General features: G+C 40.1%; 1 protein-coding gene across 1 annotated transcript; it reads left to right on the top strand.

The window, feature by feature from the left end:
• Nucleotides 1-101: 101 nt before the first annotated feature.
• Nucleotides 102-1,678, top strand: LOC147421599 (protein ALWAYS EARLY 3-like). The gene is made up of 3 exons (XM_086502847.1): nucleotides 102-316; nucleotides 396-881; nucleotides 990-1,678. The coding sequence occupies exons 1-3, from the start codon at nucleotides 203-205 to the stop codon at nucleotides 1,188-1,190; spliced, it is 801 nt and encodes a 266-aa protein (XP_086358973.1). The 5' UTR covers nucleotides 102-202; the 3' UTR covers nucleotides 1,191-1,678.
• The last annotated feature ends 12,193 nt before the right edge of the window (nucleotides 1,679-13,871 follow it).

Genomic DNA, 13,871 nt, shown 5'->3' with positions numbered 1-13,871 from the left:
TCTCAGCATTATGATGGGATGCTAAATTTTTTTTGTTAAGAGCTCCCACTTATCTCTGGAAGCAGTTAATTAATGTTGTGGAAGAAGTTAGAAGAAACATTTTATTCAAAGTGAAAAAACTTGTAGGAAACGGAAAATGTTGTATGGATTTCTCTAAAATACAAACCTTTTTCAGGAGGCTATACTGGTCGAATTACGGAACATGAACGATGATGCAGATGCAAATCAAAGAGATGGAGAAGCTGTCCGTACATTAGATATGTTCAAAAAGCAATATGCAACTCTGGTCGTGCAGCTTAGAGAAGTGAATCAGCAGGTATTCAGTCATTTTCATCCATGGCTGAGGCTTGGTTATACCTGTTTGTATTTATCCTGTTTTCTTGTACTCATTGTAGGTCTGTGGAGCTCTATTACAGCTGAGGCAGCGAAACAAATATCAGGAAAACTGTTTACCGCCATGGCATCGTTCTTCGCTGCAACACACAACAACATATATGCATCCAGGAAATCTAGAATCGAATGCCTTCTCATTGGAGCAGTTCCCTCTTGCCAAGGAAGTAACTGTGCATGCCAAGGAACAGGCCAGACTAATGGTTAACACAGCAGTTGAGACTATGCTCTCAATAAAGGAGGGAGAGGATGCATTGTCGAAAATTGGTGCAGCTCTTAACCATTTACCGAAAGCAAACATTGGTGTTTCACAAGCAGAGGGTGTCAAAGCTGAAGTTACATCAGCAGGAATTAGCTCGAGTTTTAGTGGTGTTGTAGACTGGGCCAATGGAAATCCTGCGGGTGGAGCTGCAAAGCCAGCTAATGGAAAAGATTCGGTGTTTTTGGTAGACCTTATGTCGACCTGCGTTGCCACGTTGCTGATGGTGCAGGTGAGCCTTTTGTTTTAAGGCTGTGGAGAAGCGAATAGCCAAAGAGTGTCAACACATCTGTGTTTTACTATGCTTATTATCGCCTTATCATAAAATTTGCTTCTGCAGGCTTTCACAGAAAGGCAGTTCCCCCCTGCAGAGATTGCCATGGCATTCGATTCAATCCTTGCCAGTATGCGGCCTTGCTCATCACAGAATTATCAAATCTACACTGAAATTCAACATTATGCAAGCCTTTTAAAGAACCAAATAATTGCTTTGATACCGACTCAATCCCTCCCTGTAGATTGCCCCCCTCTTCCGCACTGAAGGGTAGCCGTATACAGATATGCTGAAGGTAAAATAAGTCATTTTGTTTCAATAAATGGGCTGCATGAAGTTATCGATAACCATACAGTGAGCAGCGTAAAGCGAAGCAGACTGAAAAATGCTGATCAGTATGCCAACATGATCAATCCTACTCTGCCTTCAATTACTTCGCTCGATGTTATTCTTCGGAGTATCCTATACAGAAGTCAAGGACTACAGCTATTTACAAGGGAATGCTGTTGGGTATTGTAATATTAGGTTCAAGTTTACTTGATTAAATTTGAACGACTTTTTGATGTACATGGAAGTTGACCAGTTCATAAGCTGTACAAAATTTTTGATTGTCAGTTAATCAGAGCTGATGTAATTAATGTGGATGATACCCCCAAAATATTGATGAGGTCTTGAATCCATTTTTGAAGTAGATGTACTGATTTTGTATCATTTTACAAAAACAAAAGATTCTATTGAGGCTCAATTGCTGCAAATGGAGGCAATTGGTCTTTTGGATGTGTGTTTCTTCTGACCATGTCTTTTGCCATCAACACACATCAGTGGATGTTTGATGTCATATTGAATATTTAATTGAAGCAAGGACCTGAAAATGTTTGCTAATATCATGATATGGACCTCAGTATATGTCTGACAGGTAGCTTCGATGTGTTAGTCTCTGACAGGTAGCTTCAATGTATTATAGATTAACCTTTGCGAATTACTCGGAATGCCCAGGTAAGCTCCTACGAGTTTCCGAAAGTTGTGCATTGACAAGGCTTCGTGCACAAGCTTCATGTTTAATCAGGTGAGGTCCATAAGTCTTCATCATTGGCAAGGTTTCTTGCACAACCTTGTTTTTAAAGAGGCTTGTACGAATAAGTTCAGCTAGAAGAGTAACAATGATTATGTTAAAAGACTAGTGTCAATTTGGCTGTACGAGGCAAAAAGCTTCAATTGAGGCTTTGGTTGGAGATATTCACTGCAATGCTTCAAAGCAGTTGGAGCAAAAAGATGTAATCAGGGATGTAGAAGTATGATGCCAGAAATTGTGGGATGAAGCAGCAGTCAGATTTTAGTGATGCTTATCAGAAGTTTTATGTAAATTCCTAAGAGATTGGTGACTGTTTGACATCTTGACACTCGGAAAAGCCAATGTATGACCCGGGGAAAAAAGATGAAGCTAGATAAGCCTTCTCAAGAGGTGGAATTCGTGGTGGGCAATTAGCTAGTATTGGATGGCCGAGTTGAAGTATTTTTGTTGGAATCTACAGAAGCATTGCTAAACTTGATCTTCTCACAAATTTCTGTCCGAGGAGATAGTAAAGGAACAATAGTTTGGTAATTCAACAGTCAATATGCTGAAGCTCTTCGAAGGTTAGTTTTTTTAAGAGTCTTTACGATTTGGCAAATCGGTGTCCAAAAAGAAAACCTCTGTACCTATGCCCTCATTTGCATTTGGCCCTTTTTCAAGCAATGGGTGCTCCCCTCTATTACCCCTCACCGGTTGGTGCTGATGGTACTTACCTCACTTTCATTTGAAAGAACACCTCCACCATGCTTACCACCCATATGTACCAAACACCATTATGTACTCTTCTTAGACAATCTACTCAATGTACAAGGTGAACCAATAAGGAGGCGTGCATCAACGGCCAAGTGTATGAGGCCCCTCACTAAGCACTCCTTGTTCCAACAGAAGTGCAAAATCTTGGAAGTTGATAGGATGAGAGCCCAACTTTTTTGACCCCAAATTGCCTCTTCAGTTTAAGTTTCCAAATTTTTGGAATACCGACTTGCACAAATTATCAATATTGGCCAAAGCCCCTTGAAAAGTAATACTTCATACGTCAGATTTGCATTGAATAACAAAATCTCCCCCCAAATTAACCTAATTTTTTGGTTAGTTGCGCTTAGACTGGTATAGTTACCTTATGTTTACAAGGGCATCTACCAGCTAGACCCTAGAACATCAATGAAGGCTCTCATCACAACTCTCTTTATTCTGTACATGTTTGCCCTAAGCAGGGCATTTACCAGCTAGATCCTACATCAATGAAGGCTCTCACCACAACTCTCTTTTGATAATGCACACGCTTGCCCTAAACAGGTTTCTACACCATACCCATACAAGCAATACTAAATGATCTTGGACACTGCCCCATAAGAGTTGGTATGATGACCAGTGTAGAGGAACTCAATTCTCATTCATTGAAATAGGTAGCCTTGGACCCAATAACAAAAATACAATCACGCCAACTTGCCAAGTGACAAACCATAGAGTATTCCTTTGATTTTCCATCAAAGCACACCCATGAAAGATTAAGGATTTACACACACACACACACACACACACACACACACACACACACAACACACACACACACACACACACTTTAACTCACCTTTTTAAGGAGATTAAATGGTTATTAGATCTCCCACACATTGAAAACAGGATAGGAACAATGGAGGACTACACTAGCACATCCTAGAAGCCACATGTGTATCCCTTCATAGAGAGGCTTAGTGAGCTGATTTTCTCTTCACAAAAGTTGTGCCCTTCTAAGCAGTCACATCTATGGTTATTGATGTGTAATTTTGAGATATTTTTGTCCATTTTGGGTTATTTTTAATCATTTTATGGCCATTTTTAGCCCAAAAATGTCCTTTTTTGCCTGTAAAAAGCCCAAATGAGCTAGGAGAAATCCCTAAATTTGTGAAAAGATCTCTTTGGGCTTAAATTACATGTTATCTCATTTTTCCACTTGCCAAGAACTTTAGATGGCTTGTTTGCGATTGCGCATGAAACTTGCTATTTTGGGCAAGATCGCTCACATTGAACTTTGCGAGACAAGTGCCCGACCATATTGCATTAGGTCGATCAAGATTCCCAAAGCATATTAGGGATTTTTTACATTATAAAAGCACTTACCATGTTGCATATGGGTCCATAACTCCCGTTCAGGTATATACACGACAACAACGGTTCCCACACATAGCACACTATAGACATGATGTCAATTGTGGTCCAAATGGCATTAAAAGTGAGTTTTCAAGATATTTTCACAATATATGTGTGCCACAAAACGAAATCCATCTCCTTTGAACCTGCACATCCTCTAGCATGTGCCACTATAACAATATTGCAATATCAATATTCATGTTCAGAGATTGCATCTTCATTTTCTTCCTCACTTCCCAAAGTGCTAGCATCTTCCTCTTGTTCATTATCTTGTGCATCAAAGGGATTATTATCCCCACTTCTCTTGAACAACTTAATTCTTTTTGCTGCAATTAGAACCTTTATCTCAATTCCATCCATCTGACTTAATGTGTAAGTTGCATTTCCATCTTGATTTCCATGTACATGCTTAACCAAACCACCTTTTTGCAAACTTTCTCATCACAATATGTTGGTTGTCAAGGCTACTATCATACATAAGCACCCAATCTCCTTCCTTTATCTATTTTGGTATGAGCATATGCCTTTTATCAAACCTTTTTTATTCATCAACCTTGCATCTTTCAATCAAGCAATTACAAGCTCAATATCCTCACAACTTTTAACTTTTCTTTACTTGTCAAACCTTGCATCTTTCAATCAAGAAATTGCAAGCTCAATATCCTCAAGCCTTCTTTCTAATTGCTGTATTCACAAAGCAAAATAGTCTTCTCTACTCATTCCATCCTCCCAAGGTAGTACATTCCATGTTGGAGTCACATCCTCAATTGGAATTACGGGATTTTGGCCATACATCATTTTGATAGGCATGTAGTTAGTGATTGAGCTGTGTGTAGTATGTTCAACCCATAAGGCATAAGGTGACAAACTTGGCCATTCACAAACCTTTCCCGTGCATGACTTATCCAAATCTTTAATGATGGGAGGATGTCCGCTTTCAATTTTAAAACTACCTTCAGGATTATAAGTACTGATAAGAGCAAGCTTGATACCCATCCTTTAAAAGAACTCTCTTAATTCATCAGCATCTAGTTCTCCTTTGTCAGCAACTATTTTTCTAGCACATCCATAGCGGCAAATCACATCTTCCAAGAGAAACATGCATACTCCTTTAGTGCTCTTTTTTCTCAAAGAATGACCTTCTGCTTGGTTGGAGATGTCCTCTCTTGCAAGCACAATGTATTGTATTTTCCACATACCCAAAGGCATAGTAACAAGATCTACTTCCCATTTGTAATGCATGGCCAATTGGTAGGTAGGGTGCAACCCATTGTTACCATATACATGTGGTAGTGATGTGTATGAACACACTAGGACCGCCGGGGCATTTTTTCCCTCTTTAGGAGGTTTTTTCCCCCGTGCATTGTATATACGCCCATCACTCTAGGGCTATCTATCTTTCCATTGCACACTAAGTAACACACTCTCTATTGTGTGCCTTGAGCTTCCTTTGTCTTCTCCAAGTTGTGTGTGTTTCTCTGCAACCCTAATTCCAACAATTGGTATCAGAGCAGGTCACGTCCTCCTGAGCTTAGTCGCCAGCTGCTCCAGCACACGCTTTCTCACTTTCTCCGATTTCAGTGAGCTTTGGCGAGCGTTCGCAGGTCGACAAAAATTTTGGGATAGCTCTTAGAGCTTGGTCTGTTCAGAATTTTGATTTGGGCTCATTTCGGCCTCCGTTTCCACTACAGGCGAGGCTATTTCGTCATTTTGTGCAGAATTTCTGTCAGTGCTGTTTTCTGCATAACAGGTGCCTTACAGTCTTCTATGGTTTGTGCTATATAGCACAGGTTGTTCCCGCTCCGTTTCTCCTATTTTCGGGCAGTTTTCACATCAGGTGCAGCATTTACCATGGCTGACAACAACAACACAGATGTGTTCAAGATGTTTGCTGCTGAGGACAGGTTGGATGGGGACAACTACCCTATGTGGGCTTATATGATGCAACATGTTCTTGTGTCAAAGGGTGTCTGGGACATTGTGCAGGGCATTGATGTACGCCCTGGTTCTGAGGATGTAGGCAATGTTGAGGATGTTGCAGGTCTTGCTGTAAGGATTGCAGCTGTTAGAGTTGTTTTGCCTATGGCAGAACAAGCTCGTTGGGATGTTAAGGATGCGCAGGCTCATGCATTGATTGCGTTGTCTGTGAAGCGCACCATTGTTCCTCACATCCGTTCAACAAAATTTGCAAAACAAGCTTGGGATATTCTAGCAGGTCTTTATGCAAGCCGCAATGAGGCTAAAATTTCTTTGCTGCGTAAAGAGATGGAGTCGAAGATTATGCATGAGGAAGATGATATGGAGAATTTCCTTGCTAGTGTCGAGGATATCAATGAGCACCTTATTTCTGCAGGTGAAGTCTTTTCAGACAGTTCCCTTGTGCAGACTGTTCTTGATGCCTTACCAGATTCCTACCAGACTTTTGCTAGTACTTGGAGACTTATGACCCAAGGAAATCCAGAAGTTGTCAAGTTTGATGCATTATGCACATTGCTGTTGCAAGAGTCACTGTCCAGAAAAAACAGGACTAGATAGCGTGCAGTTGAACATGCTTTTATTGCTTCTCAAAGAAAGGGTGGTAACAGTAATGCAACCACTTCCTATGGTTCTGCTGCGAGTGGAAAAAATTATGTTCCTAATGCTTCTGCTGGCAACACTTCGTCTGGAAATTCTGGTGATAAGGGCAAAAAGAAGATGCGTTGCCATTATTGTAAAGCCAATGATCACTTGATCAAGTCATGTCCTAAGTTGAAGGCCAAAGAGGCTAAGAAGAAAGAGGGTGGTTCCACTGCAAATGCTGGTTCCACTATAAATGCAGCTATTTGTTAGTCTTTCTGTGAAAGGAGAACTGTGTTGCTGATGTTGATGCAGAATGGGCTTTTAGTGCAGAGTGCACTTACAATCCTACTGTCCATGATGCATGCTTGTCAGTTGCTGCAGATTCACATGTGTGGTATTTCGACAGTGGTGCTACAAAGCACATTACCTCACATCGTGAGTTGTTTACCTCTCTCGAGTCTGTCCCTCATGGGAATTCAGTCTCTTGTGCCAACAATGCCTCTTATCCAGTTCAGGGAGTTGGAAATATTGTGCTTATTGTTGTTAATGGCAGTTCTTTCACACTTGTTGATGCACTTTATGTACCTGGGATCAAGAAGAATCTCTTATCTGTATCCGCACTTGCTAGACTTGGACTTGTAGTCAAATTTGTGGATGACAGATGTACAGTTCATGATCTCAGTTTTGGTGATGAAATTGTTGCATCTGGGCTTTTGTGCCGTGGGCTGTATAAGCTCACTTTGTATGATAAGTGTGGACAAAATTTTGCAAATGCTGTTGCAGATTCAAGGGCTATTTCAGATGCAAAACTTTGGCATGCACGTTTTGGTCATCTGAATTTTGCCAGTTTGCTGCGTTTGCAGAAATCTGATATGGTTGCTTCTTTGTCACCTCTAGAAGCAGCTGTCAAACATGTTTGTGAAGGATGTATTTTGGGTAAGATGCAGCGTTCTAAATTTCCAAAGGATGGTTCCGTTCGGGCCACATGCAAGTTGCAGCTTGTGCATAGTGATGTTTGTGGGCCCATGCAAACTCCGTCCTTGGGCAATTACCTATACTTCGTGACTTTCATTGATGACTACTCCAGGCATGCATGGGTATTTCCGCTTAAAGCGAAGTCCGAAGTTTTAATGTGCTTCAAACTATTTCTGGCTATGGCTGAAAGTGTCTCGAAATGTACTATGGGCACCCTCCGTTCCGATCGAGGGGGGGAGTATATGTCTCATGAATTTAATGCATTTCTAGCTAGTCGTGGGATAAAACACCAATGTACAGTGCCTTATACACCTCAGCAAAATGGTGTTGCTGAGAGGAAAAACAGGTCACTGACGGAAATGGCACGATGTATGGTCAAAAGTCAAGCTTTACCGCATTCTTTTTGGCTTGAGGCCATCATGTGTGCCACTTATGTACTTAACAGGTGTCCTACGAAAGCTTTGCAGTCTATTACTCCATATGAAGCATGGCATGATAGAAAGCCTTCTATTGAGCACATGCGTGTTTTTGGTTGTTTGGCATATGCTTTGGTGCCACAAGTGCAGCGCAGAAAATTAGATGATAATGCTCTCAAATGTATTTTTGTTGGTTATAGTGCTGAAAGCAAAGGTTACAGGTTGTATCATCCTCAAACAAAACGTATTCTGGTTTCTCGGGATGTAGTGTTTGTGGAAGATTCTGTTCAGCCCTTGCTGTCATGTACTAGAGATAGTAATGTAAGCTCACAGGACATTTATGACACTTTGTTGCCTCTTTTCAGTGGTGGAAATACGAATGTAAGTTCCAATGAGGCAAATGTACAGCCTATGGAGGTTTCTGAAAATGTTTTAGATCAGCCTATTACTGATGCAGATGTACATGATGTACTTGATGAGGAAAGGGCTGAAAATGAGCAGGCTAGAGGTATGCCAAAATGGCTGGTGCACACTTTGCGTGACAGTAAATTGGATGCACCTTTGTCTAGTCGTACTTGTTCAGGCTCTCGCCATGCATCTTATGCATCAGATTGTTATGCTTTGGCTGTGTCTAGCTTACATGATGTTGAGGAGCCTCTGACTTTTGATGAAGCACAAAATTCAGAAAATTGGAGGGCTGCCATGCAATCAGAATATGAGGCACTTATAGAAAATGACACATGGACTTTATGTGATTTGCCTCCTGGCAAAAAGGCCATTGGTACGAAGTGGGTTTACAAGTTGAAACGCAAGCCGGATGGTGAGATTGATCGCCATAAGGCTCGACTTGTTGCAAAGGGTTATGCACAGCAAAAAGGCATAGATTATGAAGAGACTTTTGCTCCCACTTGTCGTATGACTACTGTGCGTTTTCTATGTGCATTGGCAGCTCATTTTGGTTGAGATGTACATCAATTAGACATTGTTACTACTTTCTTGAATGGTGACATATTTGAGGAAGTTTATGTAATGCAGCCTCGCGGTTTTGTCATACAAGGACAAGAGGACAAAGTGTGCAAATGTAACAAGGCTTTGTATGGGTTGAAGCAATCTCCTCGTGCTTGGTATGAGAAAGATGACACTCATTTGGTCAAACAAGGCTTTCGTAACAGTCCAACAGAAAGCACATTGTATGTAAAGCGTGAGGGTGATGTATTTCTCATCGTGGTTCTTTATGTTGATGATTTGAGAACAGGCCGCTGGTAGGTCTTCAATCATGCCCAAAGCTTGGTATGCTATTCTTGTTAGCATTGGCCCTGCACTCATGTAGCTTTTGTTCTTTGCCGAGCTTTTCAAATTTGCTTCGGTCAAGTTCTCCAAGATGTAAGAACCATAATCGCATCGGATGGTTCTGTTTTCAGCTGTTGCTAGAGCCATGACCACTGCAATGTGCAGGATTGACTTGGTGTAGCGAGGAGGCTTTTGTACCCTGAAATGCTGAGAGATCAATCTCATTGGTAACTCCAACTCACCGTATATCATGTCACTGTACTTGTACTTGTTTCCTTTTGCTTTGATAAAGGCCTTCTCGTTGTCCAGTGACTTGGTCTTTGCCAGCAAGTCGTGTTGCCCTGGAAGGAAGTGCAAAGCTTCATTGATGATTTCTTTGGTGATCTTTACTTTTACCTTTGAACCATCCTTGTTGGTGAGCATTGCTTGCCCATCATACTGTATCGAGATCATGAGCTCTTGGGCCCTCATGTAGTCTGTTTGTTACCATATACATGTGGTAGTGATGTGTGTGAACACACTAGGACCGCCGGGGCATTTTTTCCCTCCTTAGGAGGTTTTTTCCCCCGTGCATTGTATATACGCCCATCACTCTAGGGCTATCTATCTTTCCATTGCACACTAAGTAACACACTCTCTATTGTGTGCCTTGAGCTTCCTTCGTCTTCTCCAAGCTGTGTGTGTTTCTCTGCAACCCTAATTCCAACACCCATCACAATGCCTTAAATTGAATACATTTGATAAGTAACACAAGTTTCCACAATCAAGATACATCTCTATATATGATTTTCCACCAATACCTTTCTTTCAATTTGACAAAGGTGGCCCATACACCTTGATGTCTAGCCCATAGCCTCTCATGGAACTCCTTGATAAGATTTTGTTGAGTCTCTTTATCACACAAAACTCTTTGTGGTGTGCCATTCCTCTACTTTGGATGCTTTCATAGGTAGCCATTCTTTGGAAAGTATCCATAAGCCTTTGTTCTTCTTTTAAATTCTTGTTCATACCAATCTTCTTACCGTCTAATAAGTAGTCAATCACCTTCATACATCTCTTCTAAAAAATACTCGTGCATTTTCCAGTCACATATCATCACTTATTGCATGTGCAATGGTACAAAACTTTGTACCTACATCATCTCCCTCAATTACCTCTTCATCTTGATACCTTGATCTAGATAGAATATCTACCATTGGATTATCCTTCCCTGCTATATGTTTGAACTTTGGATTCAAGGACTTGATGTAAGGCATCCATCACAACATTGCAATGCCAAGAGTTAAAAAATTTGTGATCATTCCAAGAAGAGGCAAGCAATCAACTTATACTACCATAGATGCCCCTATCAAGTACTCCTTATCACATCTCAATGTTGTGACTACTCCCCATAATTCTCTTTTTACCTCTGAATAGTCTCGTTAGCAAGAACCTTAGCTCCAAATCTCACCACATATTTTTCCCCTCCTCATCATCTTGTCCTATTGCCCATCCCATCCCTCTAGGACTTCTATCTATTGTCACAACCACAGGTCTTCTAGATGCGTAGTCTACTTCCTCAACATTGACGATGAAAGAAGTAGCTTCTTTAAATTTCTTATGGATTTTGTATGCTCTTCTTCCCATTGAAACTTTTGATTCTTTATAAAAAACCAATAGAGAGGATCTACTACATGTGCATAGTGTGGTATCCATATAAGATAGAAGATACATGCACGCTTAGACTTCAATTATTGTTGTACATGTTTCTTTCATGTTTTTGATTGCATCCGGCTTTATTGGACAAGGCCTTCTACCATAAGAATCACACATATGCCCCACAATCAGCACTTCATTGACTCAAAATATAAATTTTTTTCTTGATAGGGTAAGATGAACTTCTTTCGTTCTAGACAGGATCTTCTCACAATCTGCTATATGGTCTGCAAAAAACTTACAACACATTGTCAAATCCATAGATATATATTGAACTTCATCTTCATATCCTTTGATAGCTACATCATCAAGAAATGGTATTGTGATTTGTGATATGAAGTCACGTAGAACCTTGTCCATTCCATTCATCATGTGTGCTACTAAATTCATTTCTCCTTGAGGTAAGGGGCACATTCTAACCAATCCCAAATGTGTCCTCATGGTTGTCAACTCTCTACTTTCAAGAGCTAGCTAAAATTGGTCATAGCCTGAGTAGAGGTCTCCCATTGAATATATTTCCCTTTGTGAAAATGCCTCCATAAATTCATCTAAATTGGTCCTATACCCACATTCTTGATGGTAACCTTATTTACGGGTTACATATATTGAATAAAATGCAAGGATTCATTCTTCTAGCGCATTGTGAACCACCTGTTTGATTATGGTGTACATGAAGACTCCAATATACCCATGCTAATATTTTTTGTTTGATTATGGTGTACATGAAGACTCCGATATACCCATGCTAATATTTTTAGTCAATAGCTCTATCAGCTTTTGAAAATGAGCTTTTGGAATTGGTTTTGGCTATAGATTCCAAGATACATGAGGGATAGTAAAATCCACCATAGGAGTGACAACATTAGGATTGACACAACCTATTTCATGTGGCTGAAAAGAAAAAGCCTTACCATGTCTTGAAAGCATATCTATGAAGCATTTCATTTCTTCTTTGGTAAAAAATCCTCGCACCCAACCTTCCTCTCTTTTAAATATTACTTTGTAAACTTGTGCCCAATCTTTCTTGGATCCCTGAGATTTGATTGCAAAAAAACTTGTTCCATTTTCTCTCTACAATCTGATGGTAGAAGTAAGGCTACTGGTTTTACCTTCTTTACCACTGGCTTGTACTTGGTGCTGATCCGCACTTCTAGCCTTTGATTGATATAGAACCCTTTTACTTATTCAAAAGCTTCAATCTCCTTGAACATCTCTAAAGAGAATACTTCAATAGCCTGGTTTTGACATGATTTACTGGAATCCATTATACTCCTAATATCGTCCATAGTATCTACAAAAGAAACCTATTCAAAGATACCCAAAATACACTCATTCCCTTCTAGAAAACCATTCTCCTTCAAACTTTTTTGTACATTATGTACATGTTGCCGATTGCTTCTTTTGATGTCCTCAATCTTTGTAAAACACATTGATCCTTTCTTTGATAACCCTAAAAAACCAATAGAGAGAGCTTCTTGCCCTTTTGTATCAAGCAAGAACCTTTCTCTTGCCGTACCATCACAATATCCCTTTACAATGGTATCTCTTCAAAACCCCTCATCTACTTGAAATCCTTGAACTCTTTGCTTACCTTTGGTAGTGGTTGATTGCTCATATTGTCATGATTACTCTCATGATCCACACAGGCAGTGAGAAATTGAATAGCCCACTTTTCATCTCTACTCCTTATCCTTGCATAAGCTGAGCCATCATCCATTACCTTTGTCTCCATTTGAGTATCTGCGATATATGGTTGTCCAAGGATAAGAGGATAAGTTGACATCCCCTGTACAAATAAGTTTTACTCATCTTTTATATTCCCTATTGTCATCTTCACATTTGAATAAGCTCCATAGAGATCTCCTAATAAGTTATTTGCTGCTCTAAGCATCCAACTATGGTTTGTATTTATTGGCTACTTGTCCTTCATGTAGAGGATTTTGAACATTAGATTCATTTCAGAGCCATGATCTATCATCATATGGCTCCTCAAGGTCACCCACCTTCATGAAGGTTTTTTTTGTAGCTCTTGCCCAATGGATTTTGGAGTAGTGGCTTCAATGAGTGGTTTCATCTTCATCATCATCATCATCCACAAATTGAAGATGCTTTGCTTTTCTAGAAGTCTGAAAGCACCCAAACACACCTCTTCTTCACATTTCTTTGCTTGAACATGTATCCCTTGTGTGTTTAATGTCTCTTCTTCACCCTGTAATTGTGAAGAACTCAATTTCGCTAGAGTTTTCCTCTATCTCTTTATGATGTCAATGATCTCCTTGTGGAACTCACACTTAGCTATGCCAAGGATTTTAGCCAATGTAAACTCAACCTTGCTATTCAAGATCCTTTCTTCCAATACCTTCTTCAATTTTGTAGAAGCTTCTATGTCAGATTGTAATTTGTAAGCAAGGGCCTTTGCTTTAGGTTTTGCCTGTTCCTTCTTCTTTTTTGCCATGATGCTTCCTCCATAGGCACTTCAGGAACAGGAGGCACTTGTGATGGTGAAGCCTCTTGAGAAGGTATCAAATCCTTTCTTCCTCCACTTTTTGTAGTCCTCTTTGAAGGTCCTTCATCCCCATTATCATACATGTGCCTTTCTTCTACAATTGCTTTAGTATTTGACTTTTAGCAATATAAATATGCGTTGATAATGAGTCTACTTGATCATCCCAACTTATTTCTTGACAAATACTATTGCTTGTTTGATGAATCACTTATTTAGTCACTTTCCCTTTATTAGCCAATGAAAGTGCATATGGGCAAAGACCATCATACTCTTCACAAACATCTTCA

Source organism: Adiantum capillus-veneris, chromosome 27, assembly GCF_014529385.1.
Source record: "Adiantum capillus-veneris isolate H3 chromosome 27, ASM1452938v2, whole genome shotgun sequence".
Lineage (NCBI taxonomy): Eukaryota > Viridiplantae > Streptophyta > Polypodiopsida > Polypodiales > Pteridaceae > Adiantum > Adiantum capillus-veneris.
The sequence above is the reverse complement of the archived record's forward strand: the minus strand, read 5'-3'. Positions and strand labels throughout refer to the sequence as shown.